This window comes from Seriola dumerili, unplaced genomic scaffold, assembly GCF_002260705.1.
Source record: "Seriola dumerili isolate Sdu_G_001 unplaced genomic scaffold, Sdu_1.0 BDQW01000609.1, whole genome shotgun sequence".
Taxonomy (NCBI): domain Eukaryota; kingdom Metazoa; phylum Chordata; class Actinopteri; order Carangiformes; family Carangidae; genus Seriola; species Seriola dumerili.
In genome coordinates this window covers 913,195-934,992 of record NW_019174864.1, presented here as the reverse complement: position 1 = coordinate 934,992, position 21,798 = coordinate 913,195, and the positions used below count along the sequence as shown (strand labels likewise).

The window sequence follows — 21,798 nt, the reverse complement described above, 5'->3', positions numbered from 1 at the left end:
AGGCAAGGAAGCAGTCAGCTGTTATATTTAAACCGAGTCAGTTTAAATACAACTCTACATACAGCTGCTCCTAGTCTCTCTCCATCACTTCTCTCTCCTCAGTTTCCCTCCTCTCAACTTTATATAATTATAATATTGTAAGGTCCTGACCTGACTCTGTATAGAGCATTGAGAAAATGTGTGTTATGGTTTGGTTCTATATAAATAAAACTGAATTGAATCTTAAGTTGAGAGAAAAAAAAAGACAACAAAAAGACATTTCTCAGAAAAAGTCCTCGGTTCTTGGTCTTCAGCCTTCACCTCCTCCACCCACTGATGACATGGGCCATACACACAAATGCTTTCACACCTGACTCGTGAAGCCATGACAAAAGCTGGAGACAGTTTTCAGCAGTTAAACAAAGTCATTTATGAGGTGAGATGATTTAAACACATAAGAAAAGCACAGGAACACATGGAGCGTGGGGGGCCCAGTGGAATCAGGAGTGTTGGATGTGCATGAGAGCGGAGACGGTGTGTGAGTGTGAGGAAAGAACTGAACGGGAGCTAAAGCAGCAGCAGCAGGAGCACTGGGCCCAGCGCTCCCAGTTGGCCCCGCCCACCAGGCATCTGAACCACAGGCAGACAAAAACCAGATCAGCAGATTGGGCAGGGGTCGTCACAACGCTCATGTCCTTGAGTCAGCTGACCACACTGACAACATGACCTCCCGTCCTGCTGGCCCCCGGCCTGATGCCTAGCAGGGGGACAGGTCGTCAGAGGCGTTCAATCCTGTTAGGGAGATCAACTCACCTGTGACAATATGTGTAAAAGCTGTTAGCACGCACCTGTTATCACCTGACACTAAACTGACTCACTTCCGCTTACAGCAGCAGCAGATCATAAAACAGTCTCACATCAAGGTTCATTTAGTTGCTGTTCTGGAGCTTTTGAGCATCATCACATCATCATCATCATCATCATCATCATCTTCATCCACAACAGCTTCTGAATGAATGTTGAGAGCCAAAAAGATTCAGAGGCAACACCATGCTCAGTGTGTGTGTGTGTGTGTGTGTGTGTGTGTAAAACCTCTGAGGTAACTCCTCACATTTTATTTTGACATTCACATATGTATTGTACAGCCACGAATGTTTGGTTCACATAAAGAAATAACATATCTGACTCTTGTTTTGTTTCCCTACTTCAAGTGCAGATATAGAAACACACCTACTGTATACACTGTCTATACTAGTATAACAACAGAGTATGGGGACTGGTATCTGGGTTTAAAGCACAGCTGTTGTCATGACAGCAGGTCTGTCAATCATCACCACCGGGCAGGGGGAGCGGGGGTGGTTGGGTAGGGTAAATCCTTTGGGTAACAGCAACAGGGGGTGTGCAGACACACACACTCACAGACACACACTCAGAGGTCGCCATCACCACAGCAAGCAGACATGCAAATCTGGGGCATTCAAAGTCATCAAATTAATATTAGGCCTGGGCTGTCTGCCCCCCTCCCCCCTCACACTGTTTTCCCTCACTCTCATCTATATAATCATCCACCTTTCTCCCCCACTCCTCTCTTTTTAATCATCTGCTTTTCATCTTCCCCTCCCACCCCCCACCCCCATCCCACACTCACACACACCTCCCCTATCACCACAGCTACCCACTTCCACCAAATCCACAGAGAATGTCTGTCCATCCACTCTGATAATACAGATTATCCAATGAAATTTCTCCTTCTGTTGTTTACTAGGTGTACTGTTGCCTCACATACACTCGCCTCACTCTGTTGAAGGCCTATAGCTCCTGGTGCCATACCTCACACAGACACTGTACTGTAAATATATATTTACATGTATGTTTTGTGTATAGACTGTTTTTCCTCCTGCTCATTTTCCCCTTTCTCTTTGAGAATAATCAACCATATTTTTTCCTCTTTTCTCCTCCCTCCACCCTCCTTGCTCCTTTTCTTGTTTCTTTGTGACTTTCTCCAGGTTCATCCAGCCAGAGGTCGCCAACGGAGGCCAAACCGAAGATAACACTGGACCCTTATATACGCCTCAAATCAGACAAGTTAGACTTGGTGAGTCCTGTCTGCTGGTCAGACAAGCTGTTTCAGAGCCATGCTGCTAAATACATTCCTCCTGGCACGTGATGTTGAGCGTGTTTTGAGCAGTTTATTCAAGCTGTGAGGTGTTGTTCCTGCTTTAGGTTGAATTACCCAGACAAGCACATTAATCCTCCTCTGCTCGTCCACCTCTCTCTCTCTCTCTCTCTCTCTCTCTCTCTCTCTCTGCCTCCTCTCTGTCTCTCTGCTTCATCTTTAACCTCTTGATGCACATTCACTAACAGGTCCTTTATGTTTGACTGATGAAGGCTCCAAAGTGTCAGTGAGGGCTAATGTGTTAAGAATAATTTTTACAATTTTCATGCTGCATAACGTAAGGTGAGAGCAATAACCATCACGTTTATGCTTGAACATATGACTGCACTGATGGGAATCATTGCTAACAAATAATCTATTACCAGACTAAGGCCTTGAGTTTCTCAGCAGTAATAGATGGATATCACCATAGAGGTTTTCATCTAGATGCATGAGTATATAGAGTAAAAATTATTTTAGTTTGTTATCCCAAGATAACAAGATGTTATCAGGAGGGAATTATTTTATAAGCTGCTATAATTATGTATGCACCTATTAATGGGAAAATGACATCAGCTGTCGTACAATCCTAAAACAGTTTTATGTTCAATTTAATTCTAAAACTTACAAACAAGATGGCAGATGGAATGAACAATAGACTGATGGCTTAGCTAAAATCAGACCCTTACCAGTAGTGGGGCTAAAACTGTGAAGGCTATGGGGGTCATTTGATGTAAAAAGGTTTATCCTCTGGAGACAAGAAATGTAAATGTGCATAGTGAGTTTAAAGTCAATCTGTTTGGTGTGATGGCAGCACATCATCCCCTGGCTACCATAAATGTCCATACCAGTGAGTATGTGGATGAACAGCTTTCCTCCTGAACATATTCCCTCACTGATAATGATGATGATGGTGGAGAGCTCAGTCTGATACAGGTGTTCAGCTGGGTTGCGATCTGACCACAGTGAGCCTCCTGTCCTGTTGCTTTTGTTCTGTATCAACACTCATTTATTTAGGTTTGTGAAAGCTTTGATTAACTCGGTTTCAGCTGTTTCACAGCTGTAGCACTTTTGCGCTCCATCCCTGAGCTCTCTCTTCATCTAATTATTGATCTCTCTCTGCTCGCCCTATCACACTTGCAGTATTCATTAGTTATTTTTTTATTATTTATTTTTACCCTATCAGCACATTCTCCCTCTGCTCCTCCTCTCACCCCTGCCGTCCAGCTTCCCATCCCTCTGCTCTCTCTTTCCCTCTGCCTTGTTCTTTGGCTGCCCGTCTCTGCCCTCTGGACGGTTTTGTTTCCACTATTCAGCTCTGATTTTAATATTGTCCGGATCCTCCTCAGCCATAGGTTGACCCTAATCTACCAATTCATTAACAGGATTAGAGAGACAGGGAGTTTAAATGTTGAATACAGGCACAGTTCTCTCTTGGCTTCTTTACAAATGCAAAATAGAGAGAGAGAGAGAGAGGGAGGTGGATTATGGATATTTTTAGCTTTGAGAGATACTGTAATAGGTGAGTAAATGTCACAAAGGACAAAATGACAATGAAAGAGAAACAAACACTGCTGAACAGAAGTGTTGAGCAGGATACAGTATTTGGTTGTTGGCTCACATTGAGAAAGAAGGCATTTCTGCATATTATTGAATATGATCCTTGTTTAAAGTTCAGACAACAGCTGTGAGGAGGACTGAATGTTGTAGTGTATAGAGGTTCAGTCTTTTGTCACTGCTATAAAGATTGAAGGTGTCTGTAAGTTCCACTGTCACTGTGAATTTGCATATTTAGCTAAATATTTAGTTTCTCCAAAAATTTGATTTAATATTTAGATTTAAAATTAATATTTAAATGTAGATACAACATCTAGATTTAAATTTAACATTGTTACACCCCAACCTTGGGTGGGCCTAAGGGATACACAACAGTCCACCAGTGACCCAAATGAGTCTCACAAGAAACCTCTAACACAACAAAGTCCATAGAGTTTATTTAACATAAATATACAAAAAAAACAGAACACTAAATTAAGACACAACAACGAAAACAACAACCAACTAAAATCATCCTCCTCCACTCAGACTAGTTTCAGGTAACATCCCTGTTTATCCAGAGTCATAGAAAATACTGTGTGAACCATTTGTGTGAAATTTTGTCATAATTGCTGTGAAGTCTTGAGTAATGGCTAAAAAGGGTTTTGTGAGGTCACCGTCAAAGGGCCAAGGTCAAGGTGACCTCACAAAACACTTTTTAGCCATTACTCAAGGATTTAACTGAATTTTTTTACACTAAATTAAAATGAAAATGAAAATGTCGCTGACACACACTCACAGTGTGTGACAAATCCTCCCCCCACAAAGGTTTTGTTGAAACTGATTCACAGAGGTGTCGATTCAACACTCATTTTAAAGGATGTAGTTGTAGCTGCTGTTGATTTGTATTGTTACACTAATCCAACCTATGTATATCAATAGCTCTCAGTAGGCCATGTACTGCAGTTTGATGACAGTACATATATGTACAGTAGTTCTTCTTCTTCAAGTGATTCCAGTGGCTCATGGTAAAAATATCTCTATGTCTCTGTGCCTTTATTTCCTTTGTCTCTGTCTGTCTCTCTCAGGCCTTGTCTTTCCTCGGGTTGGACATCACAGAAGAGAAGAGGAAGAAGTTGAGACAGAATCTGACCACAGACCCACAGGGCACCGTGGCCTATGGAGGTGAAGCAGACTTGCAAACACACACATACACACACACACACACACACACACAAACACACACACACACACACTGAAACAAGTCACACACCTATCGGGTTGACTCCACAGCAAGGTAAAAGATCTGTGTTGAAATCCTGTCAAATCACATGCTCTGTGTGATGGCTGCATGTCACTGACTGGTTGTGTCACTTGTATACGGTGTCAGATTTTGTAACCATGAAGCAGCTGTGTCTGTTTGTGCAGCAATACTGCAGGCAACAGTTCATAAATGTTATGCATATAAAAGCTGTAAAAATATAAATCTTGGAAGTTTAATAAATGGTTTATATTTCATTCATATCATATCATAAATGTTTCCTATCATAATTTCTCGTTTTTCCATATCTACATATAGGAATGCAAGTGATGTATTGATCAAATAACTGCTAAAATTCACATTTGGACTTTTCACTCAGAAGTCCAGATGGTTTAGTCATTTCAGTTAGATGCAGATAAACTTTTGAAACAAGAAAGTCAACGCCATGTTGTGTAGGTTGCTATTCTGAAATGCAGACAGAAGAATCTCACAGTGTTTGAGCCAGATGAGCCCTTAATAACCAGAGGCATTGGTATGTGTAACCATATACAGGTCATTAGAGAGCTGATATTTAATATTCTGAATGTTGCTGAGCTTCAGAAAATTGCAACATTTCACCACCTCCTGAACTGAAGTGTTTTTCTGTGACTCAGTAAAGATCCCAGAGTCTCCTCCTGCTGCTGTGAACCCTGCATTGTCTTGTCTAAATGCACCACACATAAAGTCTGACCCCACTGCTTCTTTGAACTCAGTCTACTCTGTCCTTAATCCTTCAGTTCTATTCCTTTAAATATTAGGCACAGACTAGAGCTAGAGGTGAGTGTGGAGAGAATGAAGGCAGTGTAGAACAAAGCTTCCTTTGGGTCTTGGAATGTACGTCTTTCACCTTACTTGGGTTGTAAGATTTTTGGCTGGACCACAACAGCAGGGCCAGTGCTATAATTGACTGACTGACTGACTGATTCACTGACTGACCGACTAGCTGAATGACCGACTGACCAACTGACTCATGATATTTCAACACTGGTCCACAGAGTGCTGAGCCGCAGTCTACTGAGCCACTCTGGTTGCCTGGCTCTTGCATTTGGTGTCTCTTGCATTTGGCATCTTCACATCTTGCCAACTTCACTAAAGCACCTTGCATTCAGTAGAGTTGTAGTGAAACCTGAGCCTCATCACCGTGTTACCGTATATCACAGAGGGAAAAAAAGAATAGAGCAATTGAACCGGACAAACTTGGTGTTGTTTGAAAGGCCTCATTAAAAAATAGGTTCCTTCAAAATGTCATGCCCTTAGTTGCTTCAAACTGAGCCATTACACAGACAGACACTTGCATTAGAAGTACCACAATTAAAAAACTATGGGTCTTTTTGAATGATCCTCTGGCAAGAGATATTCTTGATACCACTAAAGTCCTATCTGTTGAATTAGCTGTTTTATGTCAGTAGTTGATTGCACAATATAGGGTTTGGCCCTAGCCAGATGTACTAGAACAAATACACATCTGCAATGAAAAATCTGCTGAATCTCATAATTATTTGTTTTTGATTCCCAAATCGTATTCAAAGCCAGCAAAACTGTGGAGAGCAATGAATTCTCCAAGTCTTCCCTCCCACTTCCTCCTCTGGTCACAGCTGATGTCAAGTAAATTTTATTTGTATAGTGACAATTCACAACATTAGTGGTCTCAAGGCACTTTCCAAATAGAGCAGGTTTAGACCTCTCTTTATAATAATATTTACAGAGACCCAACAATTCCCACCAAGAGCAAGCACTAGGCAACAGTGGCAAGGAAAGACTTCCTTTTAAGAGGCAGAAACCTCGAGCAGAACCGAACTCAGGGTGGGCGGCCATCTGCCTCAATCAGGTATCCAACAGCAGACCATACAGAGATCTGTGCATCTGCTAATGATGTGTTTGGTGGAACTTACACAGGACCCCCTCTGCCCACTGTTGATCAGAACCTAACTAATGCCAAGCTTATTTTACTCCTACAGCTGCTCTCTTCTGGTGATGTGACCGATGCATTACTATAAATTTATAGAGTTTGGTGGACCAAGATTGCTTGTTGCTCCAACTGTAGCTACATAACATATATTTCTAACCTTTACGTTTTAACAATAATAATAATAATGATAATGATTTATTTAAATTTATCTAAATTAATTTAAATTAATTATAAAGGCAGCAAAAAATGGAATCAATAAAATCAATTAAAACAATCAGGTGTATAAAAAGCAAAACAGAGTCATTTTAAGAGAAATAAAACAATTCAAGGGAAAGTAAAACCAGCAAAAGCTCTTTGATAAAAGTATATTTTAAGAAGAGTCTTAAAGGAGGTTACGGACTCAGCCGAACTTATATCCATATCATTCCAGAACCTCAGGGCCCTCACTGCAAACACTCTATCCCCTTTAGTTTTCAAAAAGTAATCAATAAAATCTTAAAATCTATTCTCAAACTTACTGGGAGCCAGTGTAAGGAGGCTGAAACAAGAGTGATGTGGTCACATGTCTTTGTTCTGGTTAAAAGCCTAGCAGCAGAGTTTTGTACAATCTGGAGATGATCAATAGATTTCTGGGTGAGGTGTGTAAATTAATTTCTGTGTCTTTCAAAGTTAAAAAAGATTTTATTTTGGAAATGTTTCTAAGATGGTAAAAAGATGATTGTGATGAGTGGTGGCCTGATATCATCTGACAGCGATCCAGCAGATTTTAACAAGGGCTGGGATTTATAGTAAATAATCAGCCTACATCATTCCTTTCAGCACATTCTATTCTAAGCATCCACCAATCAGGTTTCAGAGAAAAGCACAGTACTGTTAATGCCGCCTCTTTAAAATTACATCATCTCAACTTTGGAAAATAAGAAACACTGTTCAACTTTTTTTATTCATCTATCAAAGGTATTTGATACCATTGATCATGCACTGAAACCATTTGTCAGTCCTTTCTTTCTAAAATGAAAAATGAGTTTCCTCATGGACAGACAGTAATGAATGTCTGTATGATAAATCTTTGGTGTCCCACAAGGCTCAATCCTGGGACCTCTTCTGTCCACTCTCTACACTGATGACATTACAGAAGAATTTCTGTAACTACGTGGAATCTAAATCTTTATGCTGATGATACTGTATTTTAGATGCTGCACACACTGCTGTTAATTCCCTGCAGTGAACCAATGATTAGTTCTTAACACAGATCAAATAAATTCATCCTCATTTGTATCCTTAGGGCAGTTAAAGTTTTGGATTTTATCTCATTTCACCTCCATTTTTTCTCGTTTAAATTGATTAATTCGTTTTAAATTTGAATTGCTTTATTTATTCTTCAAGTTTAACTATTTTACTCATTTGTGTTTTTATTATTTTTACTTATTTATCCTGGTTTTATCTAACTTATTTTTTTACTTTACAATGTTCTTAATCATCTTAGACTTCACATTAACTTTGATATAGTTATTAAAACTCTCCAGTTGTTTCAGCAGTGTAGATGAGGTGTAAGGAAAAAGACTATGCATTGTTGCATAAACTGAAAGTAGAGGAGAGCAAAGTTAACACAGTTGTGTATTCTGTGTCTGTGTGTTTCCTGGTTGCCATGGTTACTCTGGTTTTCCCACAGTAAACATTTTTCTTTCTGTATCTCTCTGTTGACTCTCAGACTTTGTAGAGGCGACCCGGAGTGTCTTCCAGGAGAACCTCGAGGAGCTGGGTTTAGGGTCAGGTCCCTTCATGTTCTCCTATCATGAAGCAGCCAGTCTGATGGACACATCGGCCTTCCACTCACCTGTAAGCTGCAGCCACACCCTCTCATAGCCTCTCACAGCCTCTCACACCCTCTCACAGCCTCTCACACCCTCTCACAGCCTCTCACAGCCTCTCACACCCTCTCACATCTTCTCACAGCCTCTAGCAGTGTCTCACAGCATCTCACGCCCTCTCATGCCCCCTCTCATGCCCCCTCTCACGCCCTCTCACATCTTCTCACGTCTTCTCACACCCTCTCGCAGCATCTCACACCCTCTCACACCCTCTCACAGCCTCTTACACCCTCTCGCACCCTCTTGCACCTTTTCACACCCTCTCACACCCTTTCACAGCATCTTACACCCTCTTACAGCCCCTCACAGCCCCTCACACCCTCTCGCACCCGTTCACAGCATCTTACACCCTCTTACAGCCCCTCACAGCCCCTCACACCCTCTCTCACCCTCTCACAGCCTTGTATACCCTCTCACACCCTCTCACAGCCTTGTACACCCTCTCACAGCCTCTTACAGCCTTTCACAGCCCCTCACACCCTCTCACAGCCTCTGGCAGCCCCTCACACCCTCTCACACTCTCTCACAGCCTCCCACAGCCTCTTACACCCTCTCACACCCTCTTGCACCCTCTCACACCCTCACATCCTCTCACAGCATCTTATACTCTCTTACAGCCCCTCACAGCCCCTCACACCCTCTCACACCCTCTCACACCCTCTCGCAGCATCTCACAGCATCTCACACCCTCTCACAGCCTCTTACACCCTCTCACAGGCTCTCACAACCTCTCACAGCCTCTCACAGCCTCTTACACCCTCTCACAGCCTCTCACAGCCTCTCACAGCCTCTCACAGCCTCTTACACCCTCTCACAGCCTCTCACAGCCTCTCACAACCTCTCACAACCTCTCACAGTGTCTCACAGTCTCTCACAGTGTCTCACAGCCTCTCACAGCGTCTCACACCCTCTCACACACTCTCACACCCTCTCACAACCTCTCACAGTGTCTCACAGCCTCTCACAGTGTCTCACAGCATCTCACAACCTCTCACAGTGTCTCACAGCCTCTCACAGCCTCTCACAGTGTCTCACAGTGTCTTACAACCAGCAGCATCCCAAAGCCTCTGACAAAGAAACACAGAGAGACATAAACTTGAACATACACTTGAAAACATCCAATCTCATATTCCACCTTCTCCCAATGTCCTCCCTCCTTGCTCTGCTGTCCAAAGAAACTTTGAGCCTGTGTCCCTTGCTCATATTAAAGACATAGTTCTAAATACAAAGCCAACTATTGCCCCCTGGACATTATTCCCACTCGCCTGTTGAAGGAAGTGTTTGACACTGTAGGTCCCACAATCTTATCCTATCCATTGGCTCTGTTCCCTCTTGCTTTAAACATGCAGTTCATCCCTGTATCAAAAAACCTAACCTTGATACCTCAGCTTTAAATAATTTTGCCTTATAAATCCTGCTAGACCTTAGCTCCACCTTTGATACAGTGGACAATACTATCCTCTTGAACCATCTTGAGCAACAGGGCAGGGCTTGCAGTGGTTTGCCTCATACCTGACAGATAGATCTTTTTCTGTCAAATCTGGAAACCTCTTCTGCCCCCATCACATGTGGAGTACCTCAAGGCTCCATTTTAGGGCCTATTTTATTTTCCTCATACTTGCTCCCCTCAGCTATACCTCTCCTTACAACCTGGTGACAATGCTATTACTAACTCAGTTAGCTCTTTCCTCGACTGCCTCCAGGATGTGAAAGATTGTATGGCAAATAACTGTCTTCAATAAAATGTTAGGAAGACTAAAGTGGTCTTGTTTGGTCCCGCCGACTCCACCAGGAGTGTAGCACATCTCTTAGGACCCCTGGCCCCTCACCTTCTTGCTCAGGCCAAAAATCTCAGTGTCATGTTTGATTCAGCCCTAACATTTGACAAACAAATCAACACTATTGTGAAAGGTTGCTATTTCCATCTAAGAAACATCGCCAAATTGAAACTGTTCCTCTCTGTCAATAATTTGAAGGATATAAATCAACATTTTAGTTTCCTCCCGGTTGGATTACTGCAGCAGCCTCTATCTGGGCGTCACCCGGTCCACCCTGTCTCAACTACAGGCAGTGCAGAACGCTGCAGTCAGACTGTTTTGTTTTGTTTGCAGTAGCTGCCACAAAACTTTGGAACAATTTACCTCTTCAAATGAAATGTTCCTCCTCTGTGGACATTTTTAAGACTAAACTTAAAACCTGCTTCTTTTCTTTGGCTTTTGAGTGTCCCTAAGGTTTTTGTCTTTGTGTGTGTGTGTGTGTGTGTGTGTGTGTGTGTGTGTGTGTGTGTGTGTGTGTGTGTGTGTGTGTGTGTGTGTGTGCAGACATATGAATCAGAATGCAGCTACAGCAGTGAGGAGATGGAGCAGTTTCAGACAGAGGTGAAGCAACTGCAGACCCAGATGAAGCAGCTCAAGGTGAACACACACACACACACACACACACACACACACACATATACAAAGTGATGTAGATGGATGAAGCTCATGTGACATTCAAACAGACACAACTGTATCAAACATTTGTAATTTACTATTAGTCACAGATTGTGTGCCATGTCTCTGATAGAAAGACAGGAAGGAGTGGATGGAGCACGCAGGACAAAAGCTAGTACTGAGTGCGTTTGATGCGATGTGGAAACCATCATCTGATGCTGAGATGTCGCAAAACGTTGTTGACTCTCCTCTTTCTTTTTTGTTAACACAACATGAGGTGAAGAATCCTCTCAGCTCCACAGTGTGTTTGGCTGCTGTGAGCAGATACTTCAGTAGGTGTGTGTCAGGGACTGAACTGATAGACCAGAGAGACACAGGTAGTTCTTTGAAAAATAATGTCCATTTTTTTTCTGGTCGGCTTCTCTGCAAGGCGGTCGTGGTCAGATGTGTTATCTGCTGATGTCTCTTGCAGGTTGATGCAAAACAAACTCTAATGCTCTTCACTTTGGCTGGATAACTTTAGAGGAGACTGGCGTTGACCAGTTGATAATATTTAAAAAGCTACAAAATTACTCTGAGGCACATCTGTTGTTTTTGTTCAGTTGGTCTTGACTTGGCTTATAAAATTAAAAGATTGCGCGTGTAGACAAAAAGAATGTTACTTGGAGCACGTGGCAAAGAAAGAATAAAGGATGTGGACAAAGCGATCAAGTTCAAAAATGGCTAAGAGCCATGGCAAAGACTTTGGAGCTATGCTACAGAGCCATTGAGCTGGGCTTTGAGCTGATGACTTAGAGGAATGTGTGAATTGATCACGACTGTTTTATCCCCTGGGGGCTGGCGCATGTTTCAGGGTTGTCACTCATCTTCTCCTGTGTTTCCACTTGGAGAATAGAGTAATTTTCCACTGAACTTTTGAATAGTTTAATTCTAGAGTTTACTTATAAACTCACACATCCGTCTTCCACCATGACCATAAAACATTAAATGAAACAACATATAAACCTAATGGCACTAATAATGACAGACAGGAGTAATACAAGTGTAGATTTCATATTACATCCTTCAAACCTGGAATTAATCATGATACAAGTGGTTAACTGATCAAACTAAAGCTAAAAGCTAATAGTCTATAAATGTGGATTACACAGCAGTTCTTTGACTGTAATAATAATATGGACATTCTGGATGTCATGTAGTGTGTGTTACCTGTGTGAAGGATGCTGACAGTATGGTCACATGAAGGACATTGTCTTAAAATCTACATGTTACATTTCAAACATTCTATGGGATAGAAGTTTGGGATTGAACTATTGCATAGGAACATCTCATGAGTTACAGAACAGCTAGATATTTAATTTTACATTCTTCCTCAGATCTGTGTCTGTGAAGAGAGTTCTGCTGGTCACTACCCAGGATTGGAATGTGGGTTGTAGTTTATGACTCTTATCTAGAGAAGGACAGAGGAAGGGAGGTTGGTGTGTGTGTGTGTGTGTGTGTGTGTGTGTGTGTGTGTTCATGCATGGCACAGAGAGGCTGTAACTCTGCATTTCCTTACAATGAAATTCTTTGATGGCTTGTGACTGATGCCAGGCCAGGTATGTACGCTACTTGCTAATAAAACTGTGTATGTTATATCAACCAAAACCTGTGTGGAATCATTGATCTGTAAGTTTCATGCTAAGAAAGGAAGACTCTTAAACTAAGTCGATAAAAAGAGTTCCCACTATGCCTTGGTTCAGTGTGAGGTTGCTGGTGCATCCATCACAGTGTGTTTGCAGTCCACAGTGTGAGTCGTAGATTCAGAACTGCAGAATGGCTGAGACTATGGAAGTGAAGGGAAAGCCCAGGCTCAGTTGGAAGACAGTGCACACTCGCCTCGTTGACCAAATGAAATACATCACTTTGAAGAGGGCTGAGGGAAATTTCTCTGTTATGTAGTCTGGTTCTTCCCAGCCAGTCCCAGTTAGGAGGGCTCAGACCCACTGGCCTGGTGATGGAGCTGTGAAATCCTCCTGGGCTTCATCTGCTGCCTCTCTTGGCAGGTGATGCTGAAGGACATGGAGCACAGCAAGAAAACCCTGGAGGAGGAGCTGCAGAAGACGTCAGAGGTGAGAGACGAGCCAGGACAGTGTCCACAGTGAGACTCTCAGCATGACTTTAGATGTTGGAACCAGTGAGACTTATTATTTTAATGATTTACTACAGAGCATTCTGTTGTCCTCAGAAAGCGTGTTTGACTGTGGAGGAAAACACCCGTCTGAAGAGTCGCCTGCAGGCAGCTGAGGCTGAGGCAGTGCAGCGGCAGACCAGCAGCGCTGAGCAGGACTACGAGGAGGTGATCCAGCTGCTGGAGGCTGAGATCAGAGACCTGAAGAACCAGCTGGCCAGCAAAAGGCAAGCACGAGTGGAAGCCACCAAGGTGGGTTTCAAACAGGTAATTAACTGTTTTAACCGTAAAAATTTTGTTATTTTATTTTCGACTTCTACTCTGAGGTTTCAGTTGCTTTGTAGATTCCAATTTTACATCAACAAATAACATATAATATATACATATAATCAACAACATATGAAGTAGTCTAACTTTGCATCAACCAGCTGCAACATTAAAGGCGGATTTCATGTTAATGCATCACTTATGATTATCCAATAGTATAATAGATAATAATATAAAACATTTTGCTAATAATACTTTTAGTACTTTTACTTAACAGAATTTTTAAAGGTAAAACGGTAAACAGCTGCTCTGTTGTTTCTACATGTGGCTCTGCTTTGGTAAAGGAAGGTCCAGTGTTTCCTCTGCTAAAGGAGATAATATAGGAAGCACTGAAGCGCCTTTCCTTATCATTTAGAGAAGAGAAGCTCTGAACATGATGCTGGTCAGATACTTCAGCTCATTTCACCTAGTTTGAACCTTCATAAGAAAAAAACACTTTTCAACCACAGCCTTGGACTCAAGATGAACTGATTAGATTTTGGTGGCTAAAGGTGGTGGTGGAAATCCAAAAATAAAGAGCTGACAAAATGATCACGTTGCCTTTGTGTATTTTAATAAAAAGCTTTGCAAAAAGTCATTATACAGTCACAACAGAGTGTAATTGCAGACTGATGTCGAACAAAGAGTGTACATGCACTTTATAGATGTGCATGTGATGTCATATTTTGTTTGACTCTGGATAAACAGGGATGTAACCTGAAAGTAGTCTGATTGGAGGAGGTAGACAACCACCAGGAGGTGATTCTAGTTTCTTATCCAGATTAGACATCCAGGTAAAGATCAGTATGTTAATACCAGGTGGAAGTTGAGCTGGTTCCAGTACCTATAGATACCCGCGCTGTAGGTTTTCATTCATCGTTCATTCGTCTGAATGTATGTTTCTGTTGGATGATATCACATCAATCGTCGGTGAAGCAGCTGTGTGTAGTTTGTAGCTTGCCACAGTTTGTACAGACTCAGACCCAGAACCAAGAGCTGACTGTGTGATTCCTTCTTCTGTCTTCCCTCCACCCTCCTCTGTCACGTGCCGGAGGCCTGCAGCTGGCTGCCTGCGTTTGTAGCCTCATCTCTGTAAAACGCATCGAGCCACATTTCCAACAGCCTGAGCCTCCGAGCTTCTCCTCTGTTCTCACCAGCTGCTTTGATGAAGAGGAGGCTTTATATTTGTTTCCTATGGCTCTGAGCTTACTGCCTCTCTACCTGTGGCTTTTCATCTCAGGTGGTAAATCCTCTGCTGCACACTGGCACAGAGCCTCACAGGAATCAGCTGTGAGACAAAGCAGTGCCCAGAGATGAAGAAGATAAGAGAATAATGGAAATGAGGATAGAGGTCTGAAAGCTCTTCACCAAAAAAATGACAGCTACTGCAACACATGGTCACATGGTCAGATGAGTTTAAATATGTCATCTGATCAACCACTACCTTCCTCCTTCTTCCCTCTTCTCTTTTATTCATTTCCTCCTTCCTTCATTTGTTCTCTTTCTCCAGACAGAGCAGATTCTGTGGAAATTCAAAAAAATCAAGTTGAAATATTGTAAAAAACATTTTTATGCTCAGATGGAAAGGTTAGTGCAACAATAAAACCAAAATGTGAATAAATGATGCAAGAGATGTTTAAGTTCCAAACATCTCTTAAACATGGAGCGATGATGAAGAGACTGGACCTTCCTCACATTAATATATGAAACAAACATGTTTTCCATCGAGCTTTGACTGGAGATCCGTTGTTAATCACCTCTTCTTCTTCAGTGGTTTAATGGTATCTTGTTCATCTAATATTCACACAACAGTAGCTGATGAGGATGTATGTCAATTTTCAAAACTTTCCACTATATTTGAAAACTTGAATAATAAAGATGCACCTGAGGCCTGTTTATGAACCTGAGTCTCCTTTCCACCACACCTCAACACATAGAATTAGTTTTGACTTCAGAGTTTCATCAGTATTGGTATCAGTATAGATAATGTATTGGTATTGTATCAGTATTGGTATAAGTATTGATATTGTATCAGTATCAGTATTGGTATTGTATCAGTATTGATATTGTATCAGTACTTGAAAATGCATGGGTGTTGATATCAGCAGAGACACAGTCTCCTTCCACTAAACATCTCTGCTTTACTCTGTGTTGTTACAGAGCAACTGTTCCACTGTACAGATACACTGGATATTGTATTTACAGACCTTTAGTTGGTTCACATGTCTCACAGTTACAGTGAAAACCATGTGTTCTCTAATGAGAACATGTCTTCTTCTTAAGCAAAATAAACCATTGGAGCTGAAACATGCTACAAGTGCACACACACACACACACACACATATTATTGAGTGGGCATGTCTGTGTGTGTTCGTCAGGAGGACGTGCTGGAGCTGAACAGGAGGCTGACGACCTTCGACTGTCAGCTGAGGAAGTCTGAGCTGAGCAGGAAACACCTGGAGCTCTCCAACAAGAAACTGCTGGGCTTCGCTCAGGTAACACCGGATTTATACTTTATATTGTATTATAATGTATTATACTTCATAAACTTTACACATTTTTATATACACTGCTCAAAAAAATTAGGGGAAAACTTAAATGACAAATCAGATCTTGATGAACGAATTGCTCAAGTTGAAAATCTTTACTGATGTACATTTTATACTTTGTTGAGAACAAAATGACATAACACTGGTCAATGGAAACCAAAATCATCAACCCACTGAGGGCAGGATTCACAAGCACACCCAAAATCAAAGTAAGAAACTGAAATCACAGGCTGATCCAACTTGCGTGAATTTCATCACGGCAACTCAGGTCAAGGGAACGTGAGGGCCAGTCAATGGCATCAATGCCTTCATCATCATGGAACTGCCTACACACTCTGGCCACATGAGGCCGGGCGTTGTCCTGCACCAGGAGGAACCCAGGGCCCACTGCACCAGCATGAGGTCTGACAATCGCTCTGAGGATTTCATCCTGGTACCTAACAGCAGTCAGGGTACTGTTGGCTATGACATGGAGGTCTATGCGACCCTCCAAGGGTCTGCCTCCCCAGACCATCACTGATCCACCACCAAACCGATCATGCTGGATGATGTTACAGGCAGCATAACGTTCACCACGGCGTCTCCAGACTCTTTCACGCCTGTCACATCTGCTCAGTGTGAACCCGCTCTCATCTGTGTAGTTCTGGTGATCTCTGGCGAATCAAACTACAGGGTGCTGCGCTGTGAGCACAGGTCCCACTAGAGGACATCAGACCCTCATGCCACCCTCATGGAGTCTGTTTCTGACAGTTTGCTCAGAAACATGCACACCAGTAGCCTGCTGGAGGTCATGTTGTAGAGCTCTGGCAGTGCTCCTCCTGTTCCTCCTCACACAGAGGAGCAGGTACAAGTCCTGCTGCTGGGTTGATGCCCTTCTTCGGCCCTGTCCAGCTCTCCTTGTGTAATGACCGGTCTCCTGGTATCTCCTCCATCCTCTTGAGACTTTGCTGGGAGACACAGCAAACCTTCTTGTGACCGCACGTATGGATGTGCCATCCTGGAGGAGCTGGACTACCTGTGCAACCTGATTGGGCTGCAGGTACCGCCTCATGCTACCAGTAGTGACAAAGACACTAGCAAAACACAGAACTAGAGAAGAATCAGTCAGGAAGGATCAGGAGAGAGCAATTGTCTGTGGCCACCACATGTAAAACCATTTCCTTTTTGGGGGATGTCTTGGTTTGGCCTCTCCATTGCACCTGTTGTCACTTTCATTTGCACCAAAGCAGGTGAAACTGATTCACAATCACTTGTGCTTCCTAAATGGACAGATTGAGATCCCTGAAGTTTAACTGACTTGGTGTTATACTGTGATGATTATATTGTGTTCCCTTAATTTGTTTGAGCAGTGTATAAATATATACACATTTGTAATATCATTTAGAATCACTGAGGAATTACTCCATTTCACAGAGCAGATCAGTAGAATTACATCACCTCCTGCAGGTGTCTGGAGAAATGGTTCAGATTTAAGATTTGCTTTTTTTCTGGCCTGTAGCAAAACATCTGTCAGCAGCTTGTTTGGGAGAAAAGTGTTGTATTTGTAATGATTCCTACTGGCTGCCAGTGGAGTTTGATTAAATTAATTAATGACTTCAATATGTCTGTAAGACTGTTAATAAATGGGAATTTACTCCTTGGCGATCAGCATGTGTCCTGTCAGTGCAGACTGCGACACTGCGTCTCATTCTGTGGACTCAGCAGCAACATCTATGGCAGCTCTAAATACTTCATGGAGATATGGAGCCAGTCTGCCAGATCCAAAATGTCAGCTGACTGAAGACAGTACAACAATGCACCCATAGACAGAGTGTTTTGGACCTGATCCTACTTCTCTTTTTATTTATTTTGTGAAGCAAGATAAAGAAACACAACACGGCACAACACAACAGCAAATACAACTACAGAGAACAACTGACAGATTTTTGTTATTGCTATAGGTTTAGATATATGACTGATACATATATTATTGAGGAGGAGAGAGAAATAGAGGCAGAAAACAGGTACTTGGTGGTAGATGGCAGGGTGGGGTGAGAAGCGTGCAGCACTAGGGAGGTGGAAGCTGTTTGGTCACTTTGTTGGTCTAATGATGTAGGTGGGGAGATGGGATTGGTTTGGTTGGATTTAGTTTAGAGTTGTTGTTGTTGTTGTTGTTGTTGTAGAGAAATACAGGGCTGCTCCTTACAGTGGTCATGCTCCAGACCCTTGGGAGGAGGCTGACCACCAGATCCTACTGGGTTCATCTTTCTTTCCCCTCTCAGCTCCGTCTGAAAACACTTCATCACCCCCTCTCTCTGTGACCTGATGTCTGCACTGGTTCACTGACTGATAAAAGCTTTGTCACAGAATCATGTCAAACTGACACAATATTTCTCTCTTTAGAACGTCCACAAAGTGCTGACGACACCAAGCCTGTTTGGAGGAGAGGGCGGGTAAGAGACCCCTGAACATCACATTATCAGCCCCACAGCTCTGGAGTCAGAGTGCTGTTTTAATCCCTCCTCCTGCGTGTTTGTGTGTGTGTGTGTGTGTCAGGAGCAACAGGTCGTCTCCAGCCACTGACAGCCCTGACACCCCGACACCACTTCCTGATCCTGCTTTCCAGCTGGCTGTGGAGGCCAAGGAGCTGGTAGAGGGAGTCTGCAGCGTCGCCGCTGATGGCAAAGGTACAGAGCTCAGACTGGAACACACCAGAGCAGGCTGACAGAGACTGGACCAGAGTACTCTGCACTACAGCTAGTCCATCATCATTTATCTGCAACAACTGTGGGAACTGATCAACTGTTTAATTCATTTTCCAAGTAAAAACATCAGCTTCTCAAATGTAAATATTTGCTTAAACTGGATATAGACGGGTTGTGGACTTAAGTCAGACAAGCAAGAGCTCAGGTTGGGCAGGTCTGGGAAAATGTGAAGGACATTTTCACCATTTCCTCACATTTATAATAATAATGATAATCATAATAATCATAATAATACATAGACAGAAACAAATACATATTATGTATTTACATAAATGTATATATATCATACATGCAGACACACACAGATGCATACATATATACTATAGATGGTACACTCTCTTTAACACAAGTATGCATTTCATAGACCAAATGATTAACTGACGAATATGAATTGTAATCAGACAATTAATTGATAATGGAAATAATTGAGTAGAGTAGCTCTGAATTTCAGTGGGGTTCAGAGGTTTGTAAGTAAGAAATATGTGTGTGTTTGCAGCCACACATAAACACACACACACAATTCATAATATATAACTAAATTAGTGCAATATATAAAAAAAAAATAGTATTGCAGTAGCTTCATGTAGCAGTGGGTTTTTTTTCTTTCTTTTTTTCAGATGTTTGGTCCAGATCAATAATTAATTATCAGCAGCATATCACACATTTGTATTCTCATGAGTGCCATGTGTCAGACAGACAATTTGAACCTTCGTGAGAGACAAAGACTTTTCGACCGCAGCCTAAGTCGTATAATTTATTCTTTGCCGCTTGTTCAGTTTTTTTTTCTATTGTTGTCAAGTTGAGTTTAGTGGCCACAGGAGAAAACATCTGCAAGAAAAACAAATAAATGGTAATCCACATGACATAGTGGTGAGAGCATATATGACATCACACAGGCAGAACAGAAACAATAGATGCATGGTGTTGATTCGAAATGATGATTATTGCTCTTATATACTCAGTGTCTTTCTGATCTGCAGCATCAGAGAGTGCGTCAGAGGCAGCGTCAGTCCCAGATGTCAGCCCTTATCAGATGTGAGCAGCAAAGAGCCAGAGGGGACAGCGGGAGGCCGGGGTAGTGCTGAAGAGGCTGAACCCACCACTGACCATACCACAGTCAACAGCACAGACACAACGCCATCCAACACAACTTCTGGAAATAATGACATCGCTTCAATAAATCCAATAAACCCTCAGCTCACACCGACCCACTGAACACAACACAGCCAACGTTTTGATGCCAAAGCTTCCTTGCACACATCAGACCAGTGTGGACCGTCTCTGTGGAGGGTTCAGCAGTGGGATGTGTTGAACTCAGCCGTGACCTGGAGACGATAAACCACATGTACACAAGTCTCTATGAGAAGTCTCTGCCAAATGAAACGTCTGCTGGAATCCTCTCTGTGTTGGTCTGAGAGCAGGTGGTGTAGGAGGAGCTGCATGACTGAGTCCTCCACACACACACCCACCCACACACCCCCCCCACACACACACACCCCCACACACACCCATACAACCCATCACAAACTTCACACACCCACACCCACACACCCACACTCTCCACACACCCACATTTCTATTTTTTATTTTTTGTCTTTCGATTTTCCTTCACTACACACACACACAACACTACACACAAACATGTTCACACACAACATTCATTTCACACACACACACACACACACACACACACACAGCTTTACACCTTGTTAATATTCCTCCCTGACTTCTTTTCTAACCACACACATAGATTCACTCCATGGATTTGCATGTAGAGGAGGACTTGTTTGCTTGGAGAGGACAAACCTTAGCTGGTCTGTCATAATAACTAGCCGCCATCTGTCTCCTCACACACCGTCGCTCTGCCACAGAGCTAACGAGCCGTTAATAAAAAAAAAAACAACAGTGTCCCTTTTCCCATCATGCTATCTCTCCTCGTGCCCTTACTCATTATTCAAAGGCAAAGAATGAAGTTTTGAAAGATACTGGACTCGAGCAGCTTCATGTCACTGCATGGTTCATGTTGATGAGTGGCTTTAACGTTGCTGTAGCTCCAGCTATGTAAACTTGTGTTTGTTAGTCACAGAGTCTAGACAGACATCCGTCATAGGCTACATTGATTTTATTTCTACAGACAGATGCAAATGCTTTTAAAGACTCTGACATGTCCTGTAGTTCAACCAGACGACTGCATCTTTGGTGTGGCCTCACGTTATTTCTGTTACTGTTTTATATTAAAGGAATAACTGATGACTGAACCTGATGTTGTGTTTATTCAGTTTGCCAACATGTTATTTCCACTGGAGGACAGTTTTATAAAATGTGAGGACATGATAAGCTTTATGGAGGACCAGGGATGTCATAGGAAAAGTAATATAGCATTTCCCTAATTTCATATTTTAATAGGCACTAATATAGGAATTATAAAAAAATGAACTATTAAAACCCACTGGTTAACTCTTCAACCAATCAGAGCTTGTTTCATCCCATGGCCAATAGGGATTGTTTAGCCTGGTTTTTACCAGCACTGAAGGTCCAGTGTCATGGAAAGGCTAACAGGAGAAGCTAAATAACTAAGTTAATTGATTAGCTGATAGGAAAAGGAAAAGCAGCTGGAAAAAGGAAATGGAAATGCCTTTTCAAATAGTTTTTCAAATTCTATTTTAATTCATGAATTAATCAATTGATTTGTAAATGGTTTGTTTAATCAGAGTTTGATGCCGTTTTTGTAAATTCATTTTTAAATCTGATGAATCAGATTTATTGATGGATTAATAGTTCATTTATAAATTATTTTTACAATTCTTATATCTAATGCCTATTAAAATATGAATTTAAGGAAATCCT

General features: G+C 42.2%; 1 protein-coding gene across 1 annotated transcript in view; it reads left to right on the top strand.

Moving 5' to 3' along the window:
* Positions 1-19,990, top strand: part of LOC111236272 (syntaxin-binding protein 4-like) — an 80,759-nt gene extending 60,769 nt beyond the window's left edge. The window contains exons 12-21 of the mRNA XM_022764948.1: positions 1,986-2,074; positions 4,759-4,855; positions 8,591-8,718; positions 11,072-11,164; positions 13,228-13,293; positions 13,410-13,604; positions 16,037-16,153; positions 18,590-18,639; positions 18,743-18,873; positions 19,932-19,990. Coding sequence (XP_022620669.1) covers positions 1,986-2,074; positions 4,759-4,855; positions 8,591-8,718; positions 11,072-11,164; positions 13,228-13,293; positions 13,410-13,604; positions 16,037-16,153; positions 18,590-18,639; positions 18,743-18,873; positions 19,932-19,990 — 1,025 coding nt within the window. The remainder of the gene's footprint in view (positions 1-1,985; positions 2,075-4,758; positions 4,856-8,590; positions 8,719-11,071; positions 11,165-13,227; positions 13,294-13,409; positions 13,605-16,036; positions 16,154-18,589; positions 18,640-18,742; positions 18,874-19,931) is intronic.
* The last annotated feature ends 1,808 nt before the right edge of the window (positions 19,991-21,798 follow it).